The 27,444-nt window shown below is 38.2% G+C and overlaps 2 protein-coding genes across 2 annotated transcripts; both read left to right on the top strand.

The window, feature by feature from the left end:
• Window positions 1–7,653: 7,653 nt before the first annotated feature.
• Window positions 7,654–9,606, top strand: LOC106642567 (uncharacterized). The gene is made up of 2 exons (XM_014357383.2): window positions 7,654–8,170; window positions 9,266–9,606. The coding sequence occupies exons 1-2, from the start codon at window positions 7,654–7,656 to the stop codon at window positions 9,604–9,606; spliced, it is 858 nt and encodes a 285-aa protein (XP_014212869.2).
• Window positions 9,607–21,068: 11,462 nt separating this feature from the next.
• On the top strand, window positions 21,069–22,215 carry LOC106642521 (uncharacterized). Its single transcript, XM_089594838.1, has 3 exons — window positions 21,069–21,498; window positions 21,808–21,882; window positions 21,956–22,215. The coding sequence occupies exons 1-3, from the start codon at window positions 21,069–21,071 to the stop codon at window positions 22,213–22,215; spliced, it is 765 nt and encodes a 254-aa protein (XP_089450964.1).
• Window positions 22,216–27,444: the final 5,229 nt, after the last annotated feature.

Genomic DNA, 27,444 nt, shown 5'->3' with positions numbered 1-27,444 from the left:
TCAAGCAAATGCCTACGGCCGGAAACCGGTTTCCATTTTTTGGTTGTTTCAACTCGTCGGCAAAACATTAACCGCAAACCTCACCACTTCCATTTATTACACACTTGTACAGTCATCTGAACGGTTCTGCGTCCAGTTTAGCCGAAACGGTCCCTCGCTCGTTTATACGCTCGCACGTCAACAGCCTCGACCTCGATAATATACGCAAAATCGAGTGCCAGAAAGTATGTACGATGTTTCCGATGCGCTTGACCTGCTCCAAGCAACCCATCCTACCCTCGGTCTGAGGGTGAGAATTTTGCATCTCATTCCATACAATAGGTAAAGATTTTCTCAGTGACATTGATGTAGCAAACATAAAACTCCAACCAGCCACGTGAAATGACCATCCCTATCGAACATAGCGTCGGTAAACTGTCGAAAGGGCAAAAATCTTAGCGATCGCTCTATAAAGCCGTGCGCATACTTCAAGCAGCTAACGATGTTTGGAAAGTCGTCCTCGAATTCAGAAAACAAAAGCATCGGAGTATATAGGTACTTGAATGAAGGAGGAAAAAAATCTGTGGAAAGGAAAAAGAAAAACGTCGCGCAATCACACGTATACCACGACTCTCTCGGAGCCTCGATTCCAAACCATCAGCAGCGTATGACGTTTTGGAAAGTGTTTATAGTCCATAACGCACGGAATTCAGATTTATTGTTACGCTTCAACAGTTACCGTCGATCGTGCCATTTTTTACGATTTGCGTATATATGCACGCGCGTACACGTGACTTTCCAATAGCACAGGTAGTTTGATTACAATGAAAAACCCACGATGGAAAAGACGTCAGATCGGATGGTGCTCCATTTTTTTTCCACAAGCTCCTTTGCAAAGTGCACCGTGAAGATTAATCTTCCACTTGGTGAGAGGTACACGAAACCAAAGGTAACTTCTGGTGGGAGACGCTCAAAGATTTCTATTTTTCCTTGCTTCGTCTCTCTTTTTTTTCTTCTTCTCGATGCACGTACGCCCCGTGATAGTTGTCGCCGTGGATGGATACACGTGTATATGATGTATACCTGATGCACGAGTCGAGTGTACTTTTCCGTCGTCCTCGAGCGGTAAACCAGTCATGTTGTGTATTTTCTCCATCGAGCGAACGGTGATTTGATTACGGGCCTCGATTTCGATTCATTCACGAGATTCTAGAGCTTGTACATGTACGCACGTGCATTAATATCTTGTTGGCCTATCCTCGAGCAACGGAAGCGAAGGGGGAGATTTGTTGACGATGTAGGAATATCACGCAGTTTATGCGAACTAATTACCGATTTACATTTTTTCTTTGCTTCAAGACGGAGGATCTCTTTTTTTCGCACTTAACGTTGAGCCCGCATGTGCTATCGAAAAAACGTGTGGAAAAACATCACCCGTTAGGTGTTCTGAAAATTGATGTGATTTTTTTGCAGTGCGGTCCTGGGGCAGGATTAATTTTTTTTTTTTTTTTTTCTTATAAAATAACATTTTGTACGCATAACGATACATCTGTCAAAAAGGATTACGTAAAGTGAATATTGAAAAATCAAGTGTGAGGAGGATCTCAAAAAAAGTAATACGGATGAACTGCATATGCTGTATGGCATCCAAATGAAAATGGATGTACATCAATTCGATCTAATGACAGGCAATAGAAATGAGAGTATATTTATGACAACTAAGTTTTAGAAACTTTACAAATGGCTTTTGCATATACCTGTGTGCTCGGCAGTTTTATTACATTCTCAACAAAGATCCCCGACACTCGCACTTTCGAAAGTGACAGAGGCCAATGCGAGAATAGCCCCACACTCCGAAAGCAAACAGAGGATAACCACAGCTTAGCTGCATCTCGTGACCGTAGAGAGTGTAAAAGAGACACAACAGAGAAAACGAAAGCGAGTCTACCTCGAAATCCTTGCTCACCTTCTCCCCCACCTTTCTCGCGCGGAAACTCGCTCTCCAGGACTTGATGCTCTACATAAAAAAAAAAAAAAAAAAAAAAAAAAAAATATCAATCCACCCCGTAGACATACCAAACACCTACATATACACTGAAAATGAAGAGAAAGAGAGAAAAAAAAAGAGATACTCTAGCGCAAAGCCATAGGTGGGCAATAAGCGCTCGCGCGCGCGTCATAGAAGGAAGGAAGGCGTGCGCTCGGTGCTCCAGATCCGTGACACGATTCTCTCTACGCTTGTACCTACACTCCCGCTTCAGCTTTCCTCTCCGATCGCAACTCGAGTTCCTCCAGGCGCCTGTGCGTATCGCGAATGAAATCGCCTTGAGCGTATATCTCTCCATTTCTTGTCCAGTCTTTGGTCGGTGATACATGCATATCCGTGTGATCTTTTGGTTTTCATCGCATTTACATCGTACCTATTTTTGAACTGAGATCCAAGAGGATAATGTCTCTATCAGTTTTTCACGGTAGTCCCTTCAATCAATGAGGAAAATTTTTTTCTTGTCGCTATTCTTATTGTGATACCAGTTCCTTAGAGATGTACCATTTAATGTAGAGCTCATCATTTTTTTCTATCTGCATTTAAATTAATACTTTTGAATTTTCCCAAGTAACTAAATAATTTAATGAACTTTAAAGTCATTCATATTCATATAAAGGTCTTTAAAGGACATTAGAAGACTTCCAAAGTCATTTAAATATTAAGAACATCCCCATCAGAAAAAGAACCCGTCCACCACTGAATTATTAATCTTTTGATCTTTATTTCGGATCAACTAAGCAATTAACGCAAAAACTACAAGTAAATCGTCCAAACGGAACATAATACCCAGAGTTTCCACTCTTGGCTCTGTTTACGCCAACGTAAGGAAAATAACGATTTTTACAACAATAACAATATTAGCGCAAAAACAAGGCTAATCCTATATACAGGCGAGTGAAAGAGTTTTCTACCTGGTGATTTCAAGAATTTGCATTTTAGCTCCATCTTGGGCACGCCGGCGTGGAAATTTTCATCATTCATAATGAGGACTCTATTGCGATTCGAAATATAAACACTATACGGTAAAAAATACACTGCGTGCGTACACGGAAAACTCTTTTTATCATGTACCCATGTGGACGTACAGATCGAAACACGTGTACCTTTTTCTCAACTTTGGAAAACAAGGAGAAAAAAAAGACTAGTCATTGATGCATCAAATTCAAGTTCAAGGTCAAACATTTCCATTTCCACTATACATTCTTCAGCACCGATGCTCCAAAAAACCATCCAAACGTGACAATGAGCTCTCAGTAACATCACACGCCCATATTCGATAAAATTTCATAATCAGATAATATTGTTACGGTTGAATGAGGCGTACATTGTATACACGTGCGCGTTTGATTGGCACTCGATAGCGTACCACTTTACGCGCCGACTCTCACGCTACATTTTCAACCGTCAATAACACTATATTTGATTCTTTGATTACTGCAAACAACGTTAATTGCGTTATGCTAAAAAACTATACTCATTTTCCACGATGTGCAACTTGGGGTGGCAAATAGATCGTAAATCCGGTCGAAAGTGTGCACGTAAAATTTGAAACAACCCATGGGGCTCTAAGGATTCTGTTGAGTTAAACGATCTCTAATGGGTATCTCTTTAACTGGTTCGGACGGCGGACCATACGCTGCCCGCCTTGGGCTACATACTGTTGCTGGCTTGTGTAAATATAAGCAAACAGGCGCGAAGACAATGGGATTGTACGAAATCATCGTGAAAGAAGGGGAAAAGAGAACTGACATTCATCATCGAGACACGCGTATCTCGAGCCGCTCTTTTTCGGTAAAATTACACTCCGCGACGCTTATTGTGATACAAGCGGTGGTTCCGCGTTCGCTTATTTAATTGTATGCTAATGATCCTTGGGTGCATACATCTGGGTCAGGCTTATTCACGCCGATGTGGCGCAGAATCGAAAAATTTCAGAGCAGAAAAAAGATCGGGACCGTCCTCGTGTGAAGGAAAGAGCCCACGATCGTATTAACGAGCATTTAACGATTGAAGGGGAAGACGAATTGAATTGTATTGAATGAAAAAAGGCGTTGCTATACCTACAGACGTATACTGATTGAAAAAAAATCGTTCGTCGTCACCGTGATTCGTTCGTCAGGTGAAGAAAAGCGATTTACCACTCACCTGAAGAATTATGGCCCACTAAGGAGCAAACATAAACCAGCGTCATGGGGCGCTTGGTCATCTCAGCTCTGCATAGGCTAATCTTGGTGCGCTCGTGTGTTATGTAGACGTACAACTTTTTTATGAAAGTTTGTATCACGAGTTTTCACCTCTGAATGTGGCTTTTTTCCATGTTCCTTTTGAAACAAAAAAGGCTCCAGGCAAAAAATAGAGAAAGGTTCGCGGTCAAGAGTCCTTTTTTTCTTGTGTTTTGATGAAAGGACATTTAGCTGCAATCCAATTGAGTAAATAAGAGCTCTAAGGATAATTAGGATGCTCATGTATAATGAACGATTAAAAGAATCGGATTTTTTTTTTATAGTACTCCATTGTCATTCCTTGAAATTTTAGTTAAAAGTTCATCCTGTCGTTTGACAGTGAAAGGTATACATCTGATCTTAGTTGTGGATATGGATGTTTTACTGGTGATTATCAAAATCCTTGTAATACAGCTCAACGAAAGAAAAGATGATTGCTAGGTATAACACGCGAGCATTGTAATCCTTTGATGATAGGCCAAGCACTGGTTTATCGCCAAGAGATGTCTGATACGTATAGTTTCCATTTTATAGCCCCAAAATATATAAATGGTACTTTTCCAGCAACGCGTTCAGGTAAAATTATCAGAGTGTGAAATTAAAGAGGCAGCGATTAAGGTGAGCCGTATATGTATATGCATTGTTTCGCTTTGACTTATCTAATGCGTTGTTCAACGATATTAACGTAATCCAACACATCCAACTCTGTCATAGTTTTGTAATGTTCAGCTTTAGTAAGCTTAGAGTAATTCATCATCGAAAAATTCATCTAAAGAGTTGGGCTGGAAGTATATAAAAAAAAAAAAAGAAAAAGAAAATTTGAATCCATTCACCAGCTCTTACCGATCTCACAACACACTGCGCTACTTTGGTCTTCTAAAAATTTTCCAAAGGACGCACGTGCACCTGATGCACACTTTTCCCTCGTACGTACCCATTATTCAAAACTTCCAGTTTCACTCCAGCGGATGGGAAAAAATTACTTGGAAAAGAAAAAAAAAAAAAAAAAAAAAAAAAAAATCATCAAACCACATCGCATCGATAGCGTACCAGTAATATATATACGCGCGAAACGTGCCCAAGTCGTTGCGAGGCACATCCACGCCCAAGCGGATTGGCCGTTTCACCCGATGGCTAATAACAAGCCGTGCGGCTAGAAGAAACAAGAGCACCTACGGCCAAGTACAGCGTGCATCGAAGGTACCCGTATCTCAGGAGGGGACCCATAGGATCCGACATCCTTCTCGGGCCCCTCCCCCCTTCCATCCCGTACCAGCGAGACAGCGCGCGGCTTATCTATCCCCTCGGAGCACCCAGCAAGTGTATCTCCGGAGCTATAGTGGCGTGGATTGCGGAACGCGCGCGTATGGGACCCTCTCGGCGCTTCCCCCCTCTAAGCCCGGAGAGCGGACGGGCCGCGAGTCTACTTCCGTCGGTTGATATGCCGCTGTGGTATCTTAGGTAAGGGGACCTAGACCAGCCACGAGGAGGGGGCCCCCTGATGATCCCCGTGATATTTCTTGCGCACGACGTATATAAAGTGCCCGGGCCCGGACTCGCGGCTCAGAAGCGTCGCTCGCTCTCGTACCTCACGCACATTGTTTTTTTTTTGTCCGCCCACGCCCCGGTTCTTCCTGCGCCGCTTTTTTGCGCGTCAGTGACCAAAGCTACGTTTGATATCTTGTCACCGGGGGATCAGGTCTACGCTCGTGTGCTGCTGTGTTTGAGGACAATCGCCCTGGTGAGCTTTGCTTTTTCCTTCTGCATTTTAATTTTTTTCCTTTTATTTTTTTATTTTTTTTTTTTCGCAAATTTGTCGCGTTTCATTACAAGCAGGGGAGTGATTTTTACTTCGTTCAGTCATTTTTTTTCCATCTGTAGTGTTTTGTAGTTGGATGGTTTTTTGCTGAACCTCCAAGATCTCAAATTTCAGTTGTTTCGAATGCGAGCAGTACTGAAAGAAAAATCCACTCGTACCGTTTTATTTTAATCTGACAACGTACAAGAGTATCAACCCTCTATACTTTATAATTAAAAACGTGGCATGATTTTGAAGCAAAAACTTTTGGAATTTTTTTTTTTTCACTCATCTTTTAAACATTTCACACCTGGAAGGGGTTTCTCAATTAGGTAAGGGTTGTTGAAGTACAATCAACTAGATCAATGGAACGGAAAGATCACTTTTTTTTCTCATGCGATGCGCGTTGTAATCTCGTATTGAATGCTCATTAAAAAATTTTGTACCAATTAAAATTTATTAACTTATAAGATTATAATTTTGATTCTTTTTGATGCTTTTTATAAATTTTACGCTGAAATGTCTTTCATAAATATTTTACATTTATATAATAAGTTGATTCTGCATTTATTAAAAAAAAAAAAATTAAAATTATTCGAAATGTTTAATTACAAAAAAATTTTTATTATTACGCCTCTTCATTTTTGCGCCATGACAAGTGATTTTATTTTCAAGTTCAGTTGTTTACATGTTTGGGGATACAAAGCCATTTGAAAATTAAAACTACCGTATAATTATATAATGTATGATGATTTTCGTCAGCAGGAACTGTTTCGTATGTGCAGAACTATAAATCAATTTTCCTGCAACAATAAACGAAACAAGTAATTTTTTGTAAATGTACCAATATATTGTTAAATAAAAATTAATCTGAGTCATTTTCATTCTCTTCTGTGAGAATAACAAGTTGTAATGATATAATTAAATTTTAAGTATTGTCCTGGTATCCAATCGATTAATCAGGAGTCATAGTGCTTTGTTTTTTCTTCCATTTCATCCGTAGGCTATGACTTTAATAGCTTCTACAATATTTCTGTAGTAATGAAGCCACATATTTTAAAAAAATTTTAGTTTTATATACATATTACTTGATCAAAACTAATTTCTCATCGTCACACATTCGTCCTTGTGTGTCGAGTACTAGAAACACGGGCACATGATACGGTACTATTGTGTAAAGCCAAAGCAATGAGTCCATATATTGAACAGAAAAATCAATAAACATATTGGCATTGATAGTATAGTGCTCTCTTTTTTATTTTTCGAATATTCACACTCATAAAAAAAAGAACAAAAATAGTACGGTACGGGTATTTTTTTTGTGATTTTTTAAATGTCATTGTTGATTACGTTTTGATCAAAAATAAAATGCCTAATGTCTTCGTTGATATACATTGTAGCTACAACTGTATATTGTTTATTTTTAAGAAATGCACCTACCTAGAGGGCCAAACACATGATTCTCGAAAAATCCCTCTTGATAATAAATGATTTCTCTATTGTTTGAAAAAGTACATGATAATCTTAGATTGTTAAAAAAAAAAAAATAAATAAAGAAATAAACCAAGCCCCTTGTCTCGTGATTGCCCACAGCGCCAAAAAGCAAAATGAAGTCAATGATGTTCGTACTCACCGCGTGTCTGCTGGGCGTAGCACTCGCCAGCCCCGTGGAAAACCTCGGCGACAAGGTGAGCGTCGCCGAGCAGCAGTCCGCGACGACGCTTACCGAGCGTGCCAAGTACGAGGAGGAGCTCCTGCGCAAGCTCAACGCCAAGTGCTCGCACAACGACATAAGCAGCTGCGTCATGCTCAAGCTCGTCACTTACATGAACAAACTGCTGAAGAAGGCCTCGATCGAGCTCACCGATGACATCGAGATCCGCAAGACCAGCCTCGCCACCGAGGAGGTCGTCAGCTTCCAGTCGTCCGGACGCAGCGGCCAGGACGACGAGTCCGAGTTTTTCGATTTGATCGCCAACAAGGTATACGCCTTCGTCAAGTCGCGGAGCATCAAGTGGAGGTTCCTGCCCGAGGACGACGTCGTTGTTTCCGCCAAAGAGGACGAGAACGGATCGCTCAACCTCGGCTTGTCCATCGAGCGCACTGAGAACGCTGTTCAAGATGGTAATTTTTTACCCTTTTTTTCCATTTGACACCACTACCACCTGCACCGAGACGTTTTATTTTGATCCGCTTAAATATATCTGATATGGCTGTATGGTACTAAAGAATAATGTAGATCAGTATCGGTGATAAGAATGTTAATTTGGCAAAAATTACGTTTATCTGACGATGTCGAACGAGAAGCTCGGCAGTGTACGCACGTTCCACATACCTGTTGAGAATGCGTTTTTATTCATGCGTTCGTTCTAGATGCAAGTGGGAACCGGTTTTGCAGTACTCGTGTATCGGTAGGTTAACGGTTTTTGGATGGGAGGCATATTTGCGATTTAAAATTTATTGAGAGATAAAGCCAAAACCAGCCCACCCATCGAACTGCAAATGAAATCATGTCTAGTAGATCTAACATTTTTTTTTCATCATCCAATTGACGAATGAGATCACAAAGATTGTTTTTTTTTTTTTTTTAAATAGATGAAAAAAGTGTGTCATTGCAACCTGAATCACGTACTGAGATTTCGTGTACGGTCTTAAATTTTCTTTTAACTTTTACGATAATCAGATGTACATATTTGTTTTTATTACAATGTTCGTAGAAGCCAATATTCTTGCACAAATAAAAACTTATTTTGAGCATCTTAAGACTTAACTTTTTTTTTTTTTGATAATTCTTTTAAAACAATATTTTGTTGATCCCCTTATAACATAAAAATTTCAGAGCATTTTAAGTAAATTCTGATCTTGTGAATAACGCTTCCAGTACATCCTATACTCGCGTGATCTCATTTCATACGATTATTGAAGTACCGTAATGATTACATGATGTCGTTAAAGCTATATGAATTACGCGCCATTGAGGATGTATTATTTTTTTCCATCAGCTCTTATTACCTTATCGAACGACGTGCTAAGTACTTGGGAAAAGTTTAACATTGCAAACACATGGTGTTTATAACGTCAAGTAAATTATTACCTTCAAAGATAAGTAAGCCAAATGAGCTTATGCAGTTGAACAAAGGCTTTGCAATTCGATATACCGTTACTTAAATTTCCCTCATATCCAAAGAATAAAGCTAATTCATGAAATGTTCATTACAGGCCGTGGCAAGAAAAACAACATGGGCCCACTGCTCGCCGCAGCTGTCTTGAAAATCGGCCTGATCGGTGGTCTTGCGTTCAAAGGACTAGCTCTTCTGGTTGGAAAAGCCCTACTCCTGTCCAAGATTGCCCTCCTGCTGGCTGGTATAATCGGCCTGAAGAAGCTCTTCTCTCACCAGAAACACGTGACCTACGAGGTCGTGGCCCACCCACACCACAGCGCAGGTCACATCGAGAGCCACGGACATGGTGACTACTCTGGTGGTTGGGCCAGAACTTTCCAGGAACGCCAATCCGAGGCTGCCCAACAAATGGCCTACGCGGCGCACATACCCCAGTGAGACCGGTAGGAGCTCTGTACATCAGTCTCGCGTCGCGAGATTGATCGTGAGAAATTGGGAACAAGATGGCGAAGAATGCTCGTGTGAACAACCCTCCTCGATTGGGGGTTGAATTTGATAATAGATGGACTTTGTGAGATAACAGGTTGGATCTGTGAGCAATCCAGTTATGGAATGTGGACATTTGGTTGAGAAATCAGGTTAGTTGGCCGGTCGGTTGAACGATCGTGCTTGAGAAGCAGGAGCAACTCCCTCCCCCTTCTACATGTTTAACCAGTTTAATGGTGCATTCCGCTAACCCCATTTCCCTAACGATTCGTTAAAGGAGTTCCGTCGCTCTTGGTACCGTTTTTAATCTATACTTCAAGAGTAATCGTTGATCAACCATAAATATAACATGTTCTCGTTTAAAAGAACAGTATTTTCAATTAGAATCGACATTGTCCGATCCACGTCGAATCATTCACAGTTCCATTGTCCAACAGCTTCGTAGCATTGACATCTATTGGCACCATAACGGTGATTTACAATTTTCAAGCATTCTTTGTCGTTTTCCCGACGTCTCGATAAATTCGTGCATCTCTTACCTTCTAAAAGGCCCATTATCTTAAGTTGACATTCCATATTCGTTTTTTAGGAAAAACAAAAACGCTAGAATCTCTTCTATATACCTTCCGTCATTAATCAATCATTATCATAATCATTATCATCGATCATCGTCTAACATTCCCTACTCTCAGTATACTCTTTCAATGACTGACCTCAACGACAACAATAACAACGGTAACCACGATGACGATGTCGACTTTCTTACCAAAAAATTGAGAAAACAAACCAAATACAGACAATGTGACTCATTGACGTACTGGACTGAATGAACAAGTACAGAAGTACCATTATTTAATTTTATGTCCTCATACACATTGGGACCCCATGAACTTAACATAGCTGCCACTGTTGTTGATAATGATGATGATGGTGGGGGTGTCAATGGTGTTACCAGTATGTCCTGAATACGTGGAACCAAACACTATTGCCTATCTATGTTTTTGTACTGTTGCACGCACTTAGTATCTAGGCTAATGCAATTTTTTTTGCCCGTATACGTGCGTACGCCACACCAAACACATGTACATAATCGAGATTCACTTCTCTCCCTTCACCACCTTATCTTCCTCTTACTTTTTTTTTGTACTTACTGTGTAGCGTATGGATAAATCGGATCATTAAATTTTCGATGGGATGAGTGACTGCGAAAAATCGGACCATCCAGAGCAACATCAACCACACGTATACTTCGAAAATATAGGCGGCAAAATTACTTATTCACACCGATGTACGTACAGACGATACATATTTATGACCCAAGAGAAAATGCCTTCATTGAAGCTGAAGATAAATATAGTGAAGTATATACTTACGTACGTGTAGACTACTATTTGGCCTACTTTCTCAAAAGAATGAGGTAGCAAAAGATTGAGAGGTATATATTAAAGTAAGAAGAAGATATGAAAAAAGAAAGGAAAAGAACTGGTTCGATCAAGGTCATTAGTAAAACTGCACTGCCAACGACGATGGCATTAACGTTGTAGGTACGCACGCACGTAACATCAGATTCCTTTATCTTTTGCATTTCATTATCCACAAGACTGGATAGGACAGAACCGGAAGTCGACTTGTACTCAACACCCACCGAGTCATTATCCTCTTTATTCTTTGATCTTCAACTTTTTCCTTTTTCCAAAGTATCTTTTTTTTCTATCAAAGAACTGAAATGAAATACGACTAAACCCAGTGGCATTTTCATGTTGCTATCACGACTTTGCAATACCGTTACAATATTATTACAACAACAGCGACAAGAACTATTACGTCTACCTTTTCTTGTTTTTTCTGTGACTTCTACTTTTTTTCACTAATAACAGGGATTTCTTAAATTATCACTATCGTACTTGCGGGATCAAACAGTCTTTACTACGTAACTTTTCTAACTATAACTAATTTTAGGGCTTTCCAAGTTGTACCATTGTAATGACTGTTATCGCTACTTTCACAGTTGCCACAAATGCAATGACCACTGATACTAATACGAAGAATGTAAAAAAAAAAATTACCGCTTTCTCTATGACTGCGACTGATACTATAGTCACTATCAAAATGAAATCATACTACTTTAATAACTACTAAAACTACTACTATTGGTATACTAGTATCACTATTATTACTTCTAAAACTTTTACAATCACAACTACTGTCAGTAACAAGTTTTATTACCACTACTACTACTAATATTACTACTGCTGCTACTCCTACGACTATACGACTATTACTATTACTGCTAACGCTACTAATTCTTCAACAGCTATTACTTCTTTTATTTCTTTAACTAAAACTACTAGTGTTACTACGATAGGATTGGTACAACTATCTCATAACTAATATTACTATTGAGACTGTACAATTACCATTACTAAAAATGAAACTTACAAGATTACTCGTGTTTTGCACTACTACTGTTGACACAATACTGGCCACTACTGCTCCTACTACTACCATTATACTTGCGACTGATGGTACTGTTTCTAGTACTACATAAAAATCCGTGGACTTGAGGGACAAGCTACTTTTGCTTCATGACTGTACTTTATCATTCACCCCCAAACCTTTCATCGTTTACGGATATCTTGTCATGCCTCTCACTACATCTCTCGTTGTCGCTTCGATATTTGTGTATTATCATGCTAGGAGGAAACCATCGAATTTATTATTGTTACGTATAATCACGACATTGCTGTTTTCATTATCATATTCTGGTTCCGTCCTCTATCATATAGTTAACTTTTAATTGTATAAATAATTTATTTATGTCTACTTGACAAGAGCGAAAGATTGTATAGTAACGTGTTACTGTTGTCTAATGTAAAAATAAATATTTATTGTTTTTTTATAAATACTCCTACAATATGTTTATTTCACCCCCTCCTCGAGCATATACATTCATGAGAGTAGATAAAAGTAAAGAGCGTAAAATTGATTTATCCGCGTATCAGACAAGACGAACCACACAAATAAGCCACATTACATGACGCGTGGGAGCGAAAAACGGGAGAAAGGAAAAAGAGGCACCTTATGGCGTACAGGTATCGTGTGAGGGAGAGCTGAAATTACGCTTGAAATCTTGTCTCGGCTCGATTCACGGCCAAGTACGATTACCGGAGCTCCGACTTAACGCCGCAACGAGTAAGTATTATTATGGGATGTTGGCAGTGACCGCGAGTATAACGCATCGGAGGAAATAGAGCCATGCGAACTTGTTCGGCTTCTGCTTCTTTTTTCTTTTCTCCCTCCATACGTACATGCACACCTACGTGTGGCAGATATCCTCGAAGCACGTACTATGAGAAAGTAGATAACTAGAGTAATTCTATGTTGGGTGCGATGTACTCTGCACGTGCCACATAAGTCGATTTTTCATGGTTTTTATTTTCATTTTTTTTTTTTGCTCGAGTACGCCCAGCCTGCAGTTAATACAGAAATCATACGAGCTTTCGTTTCACGCGATTACTAGAGCCGTTGATACTCCTTTTATTGATGATTGAGTTTTACTTGATTAATTAAGTAAATTAATGGCATTTGGTGATGATGAGAGAAAAAAAAGGGAGTCTGCATCTTTAAAGGGAAATACTACATCGTATCTCTTCCGTCAGTTGAATAAGGTTCTATCTTGAAATTAAAATCTCTTAACTCTATTCAATCCTAAAGTAAAAAATAAATATTCTTGATTAATACATGGTTTCATCCACTACAAAACAGAATGGGATGGAAATTTGTTTGATAAGGTGATAAAATGTTGGGATGAAGTCTCTTTTACATTTTAAATGAAACCTTTTTCTTGATACATGTCGACGTGTACTTAAAGTTAAATGTTAAAACATAAAACCATATCTTTAAGAAATGAACATCAATAATTAAAACTAGTCGATTGTTGGATTTCAGTCAATTTTTTTTTTTTTTTTTTCATCCAATAACTTTGATGTATCACTAAAAATTACTAGTAACATCGATTAAAACGAGTACTCATTTTAGCATCCCCAAGTAATAAGAAATTAAAAAACAAATTATCAAGTTCTCTGCTATTACCTGAAATCCAAAACCACAGACGTGTATCATGAAAAAAAAAAAAAAAAAAAAAAATTATATTCCACGTATAAAATCATCCGATTTCAGTAGAAAACACCTAGAGCATTACTGGAAATAAAGAGGCGGTCGCTCCTGTTGCGCGATCACCCCTTGAAATTCCCGGGGGACCCAGGGATGGGGGTAAAGATAGTCGAATTAGCTAAAATGCAGTATTTAAAGTCATTTGTCACGCGCAATTGTCGCGAAAGATCTGCACGGCGTCTGTTAATTAGACGCGTATAAGTAGCAGGAGCCACGTCGCGTCGGGGCCTTGTGACACAGCGTCCGTCAAGTCTTGACGACAGATGTACTCGCTGGTGGATGCCGTCAACGACGAGGAGGAACATGAGGCCCCGCAGGGATCTCTTTGGGTGCTTGTGCTGTTTACTACTCATCAGTGCCGAGGGGGTGCACGTCCACTCTCCAACGGATGTGCAGTCCAGGCACGACAGCGACTACTCGCCGGATAAACGTGAGTCTTCCAGAATTTACTTTTTTTTTTTTTTTTTCACTGACATGGGACGTGTCAAAGTGTGCGAGTTTTCCTTCCGTGGTTTTCTATTATGCACACTGAGAGAAAAAAATAATAAAAATTACTGCGCTAGAGTGGTAATCTGGTACTGTTTGGTCGTCTAGAAACTTTTTACTATTTTGAACAATAATTTTCAATGTTTAGAACAGTCATTTTTATCGTAAGTACAGTGATTCTTACTGCTTGTACAACAGAAATTACTGTTCGGAATGGTAAAAATTAGGTTGGCCAAAGTACAAAGTCCCTAAACGGCAGAATGACACCAGATAACCATTCTAGCGCAGTAAGGGTTATTTTTTTTTCTCCCAGTGTACTCGAGCGAGTCAGACCGATGGCATTCCGTATTCACGATATAATGGTAAAAATCGAGCGCGAAAGCCACAACTTCGGAAAAGCAATTGCAAATGAAATCCGGCCGGAATCTGTCTCAATCTCAGGCACGTTCCTTTTCGGCAAACTAGTGATGGTCCCGGTACTGGCGGCTATCGGCCTCAAGTTCCTGGCCCTGCTGCCGATCGTGCTCTCGAAGATCGCCCTGCTCAGCTTCATGAACTTCCTCTCGACGAACCTGAACCTCCTCATCTCCACGTTGTTCAACATGAAGTCGTTTCTGGGCAAACACGGGCTGTGGGCGCAGGAGGATACGAAGCGGCACCCCGACCTCGAGACTTTTGCCGAGTTCGCCAACCAGCCGATAATGCAGCCGAGCTTTCGGTACCAGTACGTCACGGAGCCACCGACCAGTAGAATCGAGGCTTCGGCGAGTAGGACGCCGGTGAGGGTCAAGGTTTTCAATGGTTTTGTGGCGAGCGATTACAAGCTCGTGCCCAAGATCAACGACAGAAGGCGGTACGTGAGAACCAAGAGCCACAGGATGGTCAAGGGTGTCGTGGACGCTAGTGGTAATAACGATAATGGTAACAGTAATAATAATGGTGTTGGTAAATACAAGTGTTATTGGGACAATGGGGACGTGAATTCGAAAGTACAGCGGCAAGAGCAGCTTGGAATCGATAATAGTAAGGATAAGTTGGAGATGCTCAAAATTGAGAAACTGAATGTTGTCGATACCACGCCCACGGTTAATGCAAAGAGCTACTCTGGACAATTGGGGGCTTTTGCAGGTAAGTGAAGTTGAGTCAGGACTATTTATTTGGTACACTGTTCATTTCAATCCTGGATTTTATATTTTTTTCTTGTATTTATTGTTCCTCCTTTATAATATTTTTTTACTTTTATTTTTGAACTAAGGCAGTTCTCTTTAAAATAAAATACTCGTCATCATAATTTTTGGTTTATACTTTTTATCAATAAAATACATGTTTGTCTGAATTTCTAAAATATTAAACTCAAAGTTCTTTTTATAGTTCTTGAATAATGCTGTTAGTTGATCATTTTTGTATTTATCGGTAAGAAGGAGTAAAAAGCACAATTTTGATTTTTTTTAAGGTCGATTAAGTTTATCAATTTATAAAAAATTCCATGAAAAAAATATATTAAAAAAAAATCATTCTAGAATCATGGCAAAGTGAAAAAAAAAATACAAAATTGTTTTTTTTTATTTTTTGTTTTTGATTAAATTTATAATATGGGAAAAATTTGGGTGGATAAAATTTTTTTCGTTAAAAAAATAAAATAAAATAAAATAAAATATAACAAACCAGAAATCGATAAAGAAGATTTCCGGTAACGTCTCCTACCCACCACTCGTCAGATTAAATGTACCATAGTCACTAAAAAAACCATTCTCCCATTTGCCCCCACACAGCCCATGAACTAAACAGCGCGTTGGGCGATGGATTTGCCACTGATTTTTACGACTACCGATCACTCGCAGCGAGCAACACGGATGACCCGATTTACCGGCAACCGGCGACTAGCGGCAACTCAGAGCCCGAGAAAATCAACGAAGCAGTACAACAGCTCGCCGACGACTTGCGCCAACTACCTCTCGTTGTTGGCACCCAAGTGGAGGATATAAAAATTCAACCGAGCACGCCGCGGCAGCCGACCTTGATCTTCTTCGGCGAGGCCGACGCCACAACGATGACACCGACGACAATGACACCGGTCAAGTTCAAGAACGAGGCTGCTGCCGGCAAGTGAGATTTGCTCAGTCAAGGTTTTGCGGATTGCGAGATTGAAGATGGCTTTGAGTCAATTTTTTTTTAGTGGATTTAACGGAACGAGGTGTACGGTGGAGAGTACGGGTTTTTTTGTACATGTTTGAAATAATGATTTCCTTTGACGTTTCAAGTTCCTGCACTATTTTTGTGCTTACTATTGTTGAATTATTTATCTTTTAGCGCAGTATGCAGTTCTGAGCTGCATTTTAATGTTTTTTAGAGTCTCGAGACAATACTTTTATAGAATTTCTTTTTAAGCGTGAAAATATTTTTATTCAGATTATGTTTATTCTGCATTTTTTAAAACATCTCTTAATGAGACTAGCAAATATGAATTTCATATGCATATATTAAAAATGTTTTTGCAGTCTTTAAAAATGTATAAGTAAAATTTTTATCTTGGCTAATATTTTTGTATTAATGAGGTACTATAGGTTACATCGAATGACTATTGTATTTTTTTTTCAATTTTAAATTTTAAATTAAATTAAAATTAATTTCCTTAAAGATTTTTATTTAAGTTTTACGGAAGAAAATGCTATAAATTAGACCCCATCCAATTATTTATTTTTTACTTTTAGCTACCCAGAAACTTTTGCCTTTTAAAGGTATGTCCTAAGTATAACAGTTAATAGTATATAAGCATCTTTGTTAAGGTTTTACACGAATAAGAAAATTTTTTCAATCTTATTTCCATGTAAATACAAAAAAAACAAAGAGTAGTGGATTTCAGAAAAAATTTAATTAAAAAAAAAAGAAATCGTTATGCCCCTTCTATTGATCATCCCTTGAGTATGAAATTCACAATCGTATACTTGCATGGCTCCAATAGTACACCATCTCAAAATTGTTAATTTTCTTAGACAAATTTCTAAAGACAAAATTAGTCATCGCAATGAAAAAAAAAAAAACTCTCTCCACTATACCATAAAGTAGGGAAAATTTGAATAAAACAAAAAAAAAACCAGGTCAACAGCATTTAGACGAAGGAATGACTTTAAGTGCATACCACTCATGGTCAAAGGTATACAATTTGCAAAAGAAATTTCCAATTATCCTCCGTACTGTCAAAGCACACTTTATTGTCCACGCAACGCAACGACTCTTCATACTTAATAAATCTCTTTGGAAAATGTTTCACGACTTCAAAAACAAGAGGCGAAAATTACGATGCCCAGTGGAAACCTCGACGTAAGTATCTATCTCGGAAAAAGCTCCTACAGGATATACTCGCGCATATGTATATTCATTCATCAGACGCCTATGACGCACATCCATGGCCGGTCCTCACACGAGCGAATGTCCTCCTTTTCCCGAAACGTTCGCTTTCTCCTGCGTCAACTCGCGCGAACCGGAAGCAGCACTCGCTTCGAACTGAACTCCCGATCGCCAGAGATAATCGCGAACCTGCGTCATCGGAAAGAGAAAAGGGGCTCTCCTGCGGCCGAGCGTAGGTCCCCATACCTATGCGAAGGTGTAGATGTGTACTTACAAAACGAGCAGAAAGGAAAAGGACGTACACAGGACTTTCGATTTCTCACGCGTGGGCTCTTGCTTTTCGCAAGCACCGTCTGTATGTATACCATTGTCATTAGCACCCCCGTTATTGTTGGACCGCGGTATTGGATTATCGGCAGTTCAAGGCCAAGAAAAGGTGGGGTATGTGGGTCGACAGGACGCGCACTTTCTTCGCTCGCTCGCTTCTCTTGTGTCCCGCCGAGCTTACCCGTCGGTCTCGGCTCTTCTGGAGTACATGTATACCTATATGTGTTCTACAGCTTTTTTTTTGTCTGCGACCGAGCACGAGATTAATGGCTCGGCGAGCGAGACGTCCATCCGGGTGAGAGTTGCCTACTGCGGTACTCGTGGATATCGGCTTGGCTTTCTTGCAAGGGATCAAGTTTCAGTGCATGGTCTTGGAAATTCACTTGAGCACTGTCCTGTAATGCTCGATGGGTGCTTTAATTTAGTCTTTTTTTTTTATTAGAACTGTGAGGAATCTCATTTTAAGGAAAGAATTAAGACGAAATTGAGCCCATCAAGACTAACATGAAAGCTATATAACAAATATGGACCTAATGGGTACTTTGCAATAAATTGTCAATAAAGACACTTTAAAGATACTTAAAATCTTTTTTCTATTGTGCTTTGTGATTGAATTGATTATTTTTTTTTTTTAATTAACCATGTTTTGGCATATGTTGGATTATAATTTGTTTTAGTACTTATTTTTCTTCGTATATTCAATTTTATAGTGTAGTTTTCCAGCAACATTTTAAGAGGACAACGTAATTTTATATCTTAAATGCTGTATTGAAACGATTAAATGATAATTGTCTGATACCAAAAAAATTGTGATTTTTGTTTGTTTTTTACTTGAAAATATTTAAGTATAAAATACATTTATGAACCGATGATTCTTTTTATACCAAATATATTTTTTAATCAATTTATTGTTGAACATTAAATAATTAATTTAATATTCACGATAATTTTTGGAACTTAAGAAGAAAGAAACGAAACGGTGTTTCGGTGATCGACTCCCAAAATATACATATGTTCTTAATAATAGAATAAATTAAATCGAGTGTTGCTTGCATTAACTTTGAGGTGCATTAAAGAGCAAAAAGTCAAGCAGCTCATTATGATGCTATATAATACCTCGTCTGAGGTAAAATAAAATTTAGCTCAAAACCCAAGACAACGAGTACGTCAGCAAGAAATGTATGAGTAAATGCATACGAGAAAATCATCGTGATTTTCGCAATAATGGAAGAAATGACGAAGAAAGAGAAAGAAACGCGAGAGGAGTCATGTTCGCGGTGGAGCCTTCCCCACGAGAATGGGCCAAGTGTTACGCGCCGGCTCGCGTTATATCCTCGCGGGCTTGTGCGACTACGGTCCCTCGTGCGGGTAGTATATATACACGCGTGTGTATAAACATGTCGGCAGAATAATAAGTGGCACAAAAGAGAAAGGAGATGAACTAGATTGGAGTTCCTTCTTTCTGTACACACGTATACCTCTCATTTTTTACTTCTTCTTCTTCTTTTTTTTTTTTTACTCGTTCACGGTATCAATGCGTTTCTCTTTTTTTTTTTTGTTTCTCTTTTTTTTGCACTCGTTTTATACTTGCCCTTTTCTTTTATTTTCTTTGCGTTTGAGGGACTCAATAAGTTTTTTATGATTTAGGTAATGTTGTAATTAAAGTTCGAGCAAGTGTTTCTTGCTTAAAGCAGAAAAAATTTTGTACAAATGATTAAAATTAAAGTTCAAAGGACTTGTTTCTTACAAGTTTATTGTATGGGCGTTATTTATTTTTTGTCAAAGACATTACAATTCTGAGGTAGAGGTAAATTAAAAAAAAAAAAATATTTAATTTTTTGTTGAATGTATGGTTTTATCATAAAATTTTTTGATACATCAGCGTCTGGTTGGATTATATTTTTCGAGAACACAAGCTTATAAAGTAGAAGTATTATTCATGAAAAAAAAATTTAAGCAACTACTTTGATGGGTAATTGTAACAAATTAAATTTTATGTACAGTTTTTTAAAAAATATTTCCGTTTTAAACTTTGCCGTAAAAAAAAAAATTTTCAGTTAGGTCCATTTAACAGAGTAATGAATAATTGTTGCTATGATTATTAATATTAATATTCTTTAGTTAACATTATCTTGTTATATTGCAAGACTTTTCAACAACAGATATCAAATCGTAACTAAAAAAACTGTCAACTTAAAAGTTTTACATTTTAAAAATTTCATGGGCAATAATTGCAAGATTTCAACCACTAATGTATAGCAATATTATGAAGTGATACCGATTTTGGGATGAACTAATTTAAAACTAGAATAATTGTAATACTCTAACTTCCATCACCATTTTACATTGAAATACAAGCCAAGAAAGTTCTTCTCCGATATCTTACGACTAAAAAACAAATGTCGCATCACCCAACGCGTACCTACTAGATGCGTCATTTAATTGTAACCTCCATAAAAGACGCGGTAAAGCAAAAACACTCATTTTACGAAATACGGTCTCCATATAAACGCAAAACCTCAGCGATTATCGAAAACCAAAAAATCTTATGAAATCATAACTCGAGTGACTCCGAATTCTCAATCTCCAACACATTTCCCAGCCACGGGAAGAAAGTTACGCCCGACTTGCAGCCGGCGCTCGGGTAAATTAAAAGCCAGAGCAGTTCCCGGCTCTTGAAAAACTGACGCAGCCACGCTCGACTTAATCAACCGAGCCCATTCAAGATTCCAGGGGCAACGAAGCGAGACTCCGCTGGAATGGCTCTTTCGTCAACAACTGTGAAATAAAAAAAAAAAAAAAAAAAACAACAAAGAGTGTACTTCAAAGGCACAAACATTTGTCCGTGAAAATGGCTTTTATGTAGGTATGTAGGAGCCGGGCGACAAAAAAGTGCCAGTCTCCACCGTAACGCTCTGTAAACGTCGTAATTTTTTTCGTCTTTCCCCGGGCTCTTCACTTTCGAGAAAAATCGAAATGACCCTACAACAATTTCCTCACCTCCAAATGGTGTTTTTGCCGCCTCGGAGACCATATAAAAGACCCAGCATCTTGCTCGAGGCTATTCATTGTTGTCAGCCATGAGATCCTCGCTGCTACCGATTCTCGTGGTTGTCCTCGCGATCGTCTGCAGTTGCGGGCGATCCAAGGCCCAAATAATCGACGCGGCGTGGAAGGGTTTCTCGGTCTCGTGCCCAAGTGAGGAGGACAGGGTTGCAAACGCCTCGGTGGCCTGCCAGGGGGTCAGACTCGTGAGGAAAATTGTGCAGAAGATGCTCGAGGACGTGAGGAGGAACAGGAGCCTCGAGATCCTGGACGGGGTCAGTTTGGTCGAGACTGGCGGGGATGGAGGGTCGTCCTCCAGAAGCGCAAGGGTACTCAAGGACTTTGGGCAGATTGGGTCGGTTTTGGGCTTTCTGGAGAATCGAGAGCTCAGGATCAAGCTGAGGAGCTTGATGCCGGACAATTTGGAGGCGGCCGTCAACGCTAGCCTTGTGTTGGCTGATCAAGGTATTTTTTCGTCTTTTGTTCAAGTACACTTGGTTTTTTCATTTATTAACTTAAAGATGCAAACGGTAGAATATCAATTGAATACAATTATCCATGTAAGAATTTTTAGAGCAGTAAAGTCATTTTGATTTTAGTTGACATCACTGTTTTCATAAACATTTTTTTTTTAATATGGAAGAAGTCTCTTTAGATTTAGGCTCAATTAGAGTGCAGCTGATACAGCCTCATTAGGTATTGATGCAACCAAAACGATTAAAAAATAAATGGATTAATTTTGAATGGAACATTTTCTTTTTATTTTTTTTATAGGAACAGGCCGTGGGAACAAAGGTGGTGGTGGTAAAAAAGGTGACAACGGAATGATGATGCTGGTGTTGATGATGGGTAAGTAAGCGAATTATTTTGTTGGTCAACGAAAATCATTTTCAAATTATAATCTGATCGTTTGGGGTCAAAGGCAAAATGATGGCTGCCATGGGTTTTGGCGCACTTGGTCTGATGGCGATGAAAGCCTTGCTCTTATCATCGATAGCACTGATGCTGTCGTTGATAGTGGCCGCGAAAAAACTGGTCAGCAAAGACGAGGAGAGCCACCACGTCGTTTACGCTCAAGAACATCATCGGAGGAGAAGAAGTTTGCCGTTGTCGCGAGATGACTTGAAAAACGAGCCTTACCGGGGATACCTGTCCTCTGCTCGGATGTCAAAATTATTGTAGATATTAGAAGTGTGAAAACCAAGTAGATTATCGTTCCTATTAAATGGCATTAAAGTACTTTACTTATTTCTTTGAAAATACTACTCATCTTGTAAGATTGTTAATAATAATATTTTGCTCTACGAAGTGTTGAAAGTTGTGAAAACTCAGTATTACAGTAGTGTTCAAAAAATGTGACTTGACAGTAGTAGATAGTTCCTATTGACAGTAATGTTAAGACTTAAAATTTTACTATTATAGAGCATATCATTAATAATAACAATGACTATAGTGAAAATATTGACACCGAAGATTATTATTATTATAAGTTGTCCAAAAGTTATTTGGTTTCTGTGAGGACCATAGAAATAATAGATGTGTTAACAAAGTAAAGTCATCCAAGACTTTCTGCTATATGTATCACTCTCTATTTGATCGACGATTTAACGATTTGTATACACAGATTGACGTACACGTGAGTCCCTTTTACTTTTTCAGTTTCACTCAGCACACATGACATGACACGGATGTATAATAGTACAAAAGTAGTATTTATTTGTATTTTAAGATTTGTTTAATTTGTATAGTTATTACTCTTATTTTGTTTCACCTAATAAAATCATAGCTTAAACATTTTATTTAAATTATTATTCCTATGCTTTTTTGTTCTGCAAACTTAATTTAATTCATACCATGCAGAGATAAATCTCTCAAATACGTATATGGAAGATCAGATCAAGCATCCAGAAAAGAAAGTGTGTCGTGCAATCTGATAAAAATAAAATTTTTTTTCAAATCTATGATCCGAAGTAGAGCTTAATCTGAACCATTTTTTAAAATTGCTCAAATTTTTTTGTTTCTTTTTGTATTGATAACTAAGTAGTTGACAATAAAAAACTGTAAATAGTTTGTTAATTTACTTGAAAATGAAAAGTAAATTTATATATTTATAAATTTTGTTTTTGTTGCAAGCAAAAAAATACTTGTCATAATTTTTTGACGTTACTTGCAGTGAAGAGACTAGATTTCGTCACTTTTTAAACTAAGTAAGCTGATTCTTTGAAAAAAAAAAAATTATTATAGATCAGTTGTTAGTGTGTTGGATTTGCAAACATACTATAATTTATATAGAATTTTGTGGGATAGTTTAATAGATATTGACTATTGCTACATCCTAATTAAATTGTTTTTTGAAATACATCATTATCTCAATAGCAAACGAGAAATTGTGTGGCAAAACCCATTTAAACGTTTTAAAAAATCTCAAAGACAAAGACTTGGATGAAAATAAATCCTTGAAATTATTGCTATAATGTCTATGTACAACAAAGGTATGATGATCATGTAAACATAAAATTTCAATAATTTCAGAATACGCCAAAATTATTCTCCTAATCGTAAAGAAATCGTCAATAGAGACGGTGCTAGTTGCGGCTCGCGTGAGTGTGTTATTGGCATAGCCAAGCTGCAGCGAGCACCGTCACAATAAACGATCCCTCTAACACGTGGCATGAGAGCATCGACCGAACACGTCCACCTTGACCAAAAGCTGGGAAGCGACAGAGTGCCCTAGCGTGTTTTTCCTCTCGGGCATCACCCCCACTCCTCGTACACCAGTCCCCGTTCAAGTCCCCCCTCCACCCCAAGCGACGCGTTCAAGGTGCACGATGTTGGGAGAAAGGAGGTAGAGCCACGTTGGAGGGAGGGAGGTCAATGCCAAGGTAGCGAGTGAGAGGCTGCAGTGGTGGAGGGAACGAGGAAGTAGAAGTGCTGGAGGCTTTAGAGTGGGGCACGGAGAGGAGGGGAGGGCTTGACTGGCCTACTGACCCAAATTCCGGGCGGCGCTTCCTTTTTTACGTTTCGAATCCCATAAAACGCGTGGGGCCCTGTTCGCCCGCGCACAGACGACGGCGGTGCTTCCGTGCTCGCGGACATCGACTCCGCTCGCCGTCGAGTGTGTGTGTGTGTCTGTATGGGTATTGCGTGCGTCTTTTCGAAACTCTCCTCGGCGCGTCTTCTTTCCGCGCACACGGTATAAACATATTTTCGAATGCCCAGGGACAAATTGCCCTCAGCTATGCCCTCGATGAAGGGTATTATTTATCATTATGTTTTTTCTTTATTTTTTTTCCCTTACTTTTCTCACGCTCCTTTCATGTACATTTATTACGTGCATTCGTGTTTGACCGCTTTCTTGTTTATTATTTCTTTTTTTTCTGAACGCGAAATAGCTTTACTGCGGGTGTAATAGTCGATTGATCGATCGATCGTGAATAAATTTATAGAATTTTCACTGCGTGCTAAAAAAATAAAAGAGGTCTACGACTTATTTATCGTATGCGAGAATTTCTTCTCTTTATGAATATTTCAGTAATTTTATGCCACTACTGACGTATTTATAAAACATTTTCATTCGTCAAATAAAATTGGAAATGTAGTTTTATGAGTCACGAATCTAAACTGTATATTTGACGGACACGAATGAAAATATGATTATGATGAACATAGCATAAATACATATAAGAACCTGCCTATCTATCGAGTAATCAACCGATGCTGAACTCAAATGGAACGAGAGTTTGAAAGAATGTAGTATTTAATTATGGAACGATATACAATGGATACACACATCATGTCCAATTGATTGATCCTGGCGCAAACATTTAAATAAAACTTTCGGAAAATCTTCTAAATTATTGTGACACATTTGTCCATCGGTTATATACGTATTGCTAAGGTACTCTAGTGCATGTATAAAATAAATATGTCAATACTTACAGACTTACACATACTTAAACGTCACATCAACAAATAATAATGCAAAAGACTGACACAGATCGGGACCAGCCAGCTCTTTATCTCCGTCCCTCTCTAATCTTTGACTTCAGTATTCCTCTTCGTTTTCTTCGCTATACGAAGGAGCGTGGGCCCCGTTACATTCCTCGCGCTCTTTAATGTATTGAGGGAAAATTTAAATTTCAAATCGATCGTTCGTGCATATTTTTTCTCTCCCGTGTACGTATGAAGGAGGATGTCTGAGCGCATCCTATTCATGTACTGTAGCTTCATGCTTTGTCTCCTTTCGAGGGAAATACGAGAATGGCGTCCTTTCGTTCTGGCAGCTGATTGTCAGTTTTGTCTAGAGTATAAAATGTGTCATGAGAAAAATGTGGGCGTACAAGAAATAACTTACGATTCCTGAGTAATAAATATTAAAAAATGAGAATTGAGAAATCGGAAGGGCTATGGTCAACTATCCTAAGGAATTTATATCCTAGCATGAAAAAAAAGTTTAATTTCCAGATTTTATTCAACATGCAGGTGAGAAATCATATATTTTTTGAGGTAAGATCTAAAAAATCCAAAAAAAAAAAAAAAAAAAAAAAAAAATAGGAGAAACTAATCCCACAGAAACGAGTTGGTAGATCTTGAAAAAGTACGCCTCATGAAATGATTATTAATAATATTATTTAAATTATTTAATACTCTACATAACAAAAGTAGTTTTGAAGCCACTAATTAATTGAATATTTATCAGTTTAATTTTTTTCTTTAAGTATTTTATGAGTTTCGTAGACTTTAAAAAAATAAAGTTATTTTAGCTCTAAGCCAAATGCAGAATAATAATTCTATAAAAGATTTTCATAAGCTTGAATGCTACATTAAATAAGTTGAATTTAGAGAAATTAAGACAGAAAAAAAAATCAACAAAATGTTTATAAATGATTATTTATTATCTGTTAGTTCTAGGAGTATAAGTAACACTGCTTAGAACATCATTGTGTCTGATCATACACAGCTTGTCCTACTACAGTTTGCATCTTTGATTATTTTTATTACATATTTCAATTCTTTTGTCGTACACGTCTTTTTCCCCTAACACTCCTCAGAAGACTATTGTGTTTGACCATACACGTACATGTCTTTTTTCCTAGTACTGCTTAAAACATCATTGTGTCTGACTGTACATGGCTTCATCTACTACAGTTTGCATCTTTGATAATTTTGGCTACACGTTTTAATTATTTTGTCACACATGTTTTTTTTTTTTCTTAACACTGCTTAGAACATCGTTATGTCTTACTACACATGGCTTAACCTACTAAAGTTGGCATCTTTGATTATTTCTATTACATATTTTAATTCCTTTACCATACATGTCTTTTTTCCCTAACACTGCTTAGAACATCATTGTGTCTGATCATACACGGTTTCATCTACTACTGTTTGCATCTTTGATCATTTTGGCTACACATTAATATTATTTTGCCATACACGTCCTTTTTCCTTAACATTACTTAGAAAACAATTGTGTGTGACCATACATGGCTTCATCTAATACAGTTTGCATCTGATTATTTTTATTACACGTTTAAATTTTTTGTCGTACATGTCTTTTTTTCTAATACTGCTTAAAAAATCATTGTGTCTGACTGTACATGGATTCATCTACTATAGTTTACATCTTTGATCCATTTGGCTACACGTTTTAATTATTTTTCCGTACATGTTCTTTTTCCCTAACACTACTTAGAATATCATTATGTCTGATCACATATGGCTTAATCTACTACGGTTGGCTTCTTTGATTATTTCTATTACATATTTAAATTCTTTTGCTATATATGTCTTTTCCCTTAACAATTGTGTCTGATCATACACGGTTTCATCTACTATAGTTTGCATCCCTGATCATTTTGATTTCATATTTAAATTATTTTGCCATACACGTCTTTTTTCCTAACACTGCTTAGAACATCATTGTGTCTGACCACACATGGCTTTATCTACTACAGTAATTTTTACTATCATATTTAATTATCTGATAAGGAATCAACCTGAGATACTAGAATCCTTCAGAGTACATTTAGTTAGTAAAATAAAATCTTGATTCTTAACATTTCAATAAAATTTTTTAGCTAATGTTTGGGTATAAACTCTCATCGTATAGTTCAACACGAGGTAATTGAAGTGCAATCTCAAAGTGAATCGTTGGGAAAAAATTTCAAAGACACTTCAGTCTCATACACATCAAAAAATCGAAAAAGCCGACCAACCAGCCGTGTTGGGCTACAAAAGGAATATCGGTCAGTGATCCTCTCCCCGTACACGTGCACACACAAACAGTGCAAGCCGGGCGTTGGCCACTGATGTAAATGTCTCTGTCGAGGACAAACACCCCGAGCAAAGAAATCGCGGCTCTTCGTGCGTCATTCGGTACGTTTCGTCTGCCCGTACGTGTCTGTCTGT

This window comes from Copidosoma floridanum, unplaced genomic scaffold (assembly GCF_036245765.1).
Source record: "Copidosoma floridanum isolate Cflo_tuat_1 unplaced genomic scaffold, Cflo_Japanese_pri ptg000021l, whole genome shotgun sequence".
Classification (NCBI taxonomy): domain Eukaryota; kingdom Metazoa; phylum Arthropoda; class Insecta; order Hymenoptera; family Encyrtidae; genus Copidosoma; species Copidosoma floridanum.
Note: the sequence above shows the minus strand (reverse complement) of the source record. Positions and strands in the feature narration are given on the sequence as shown.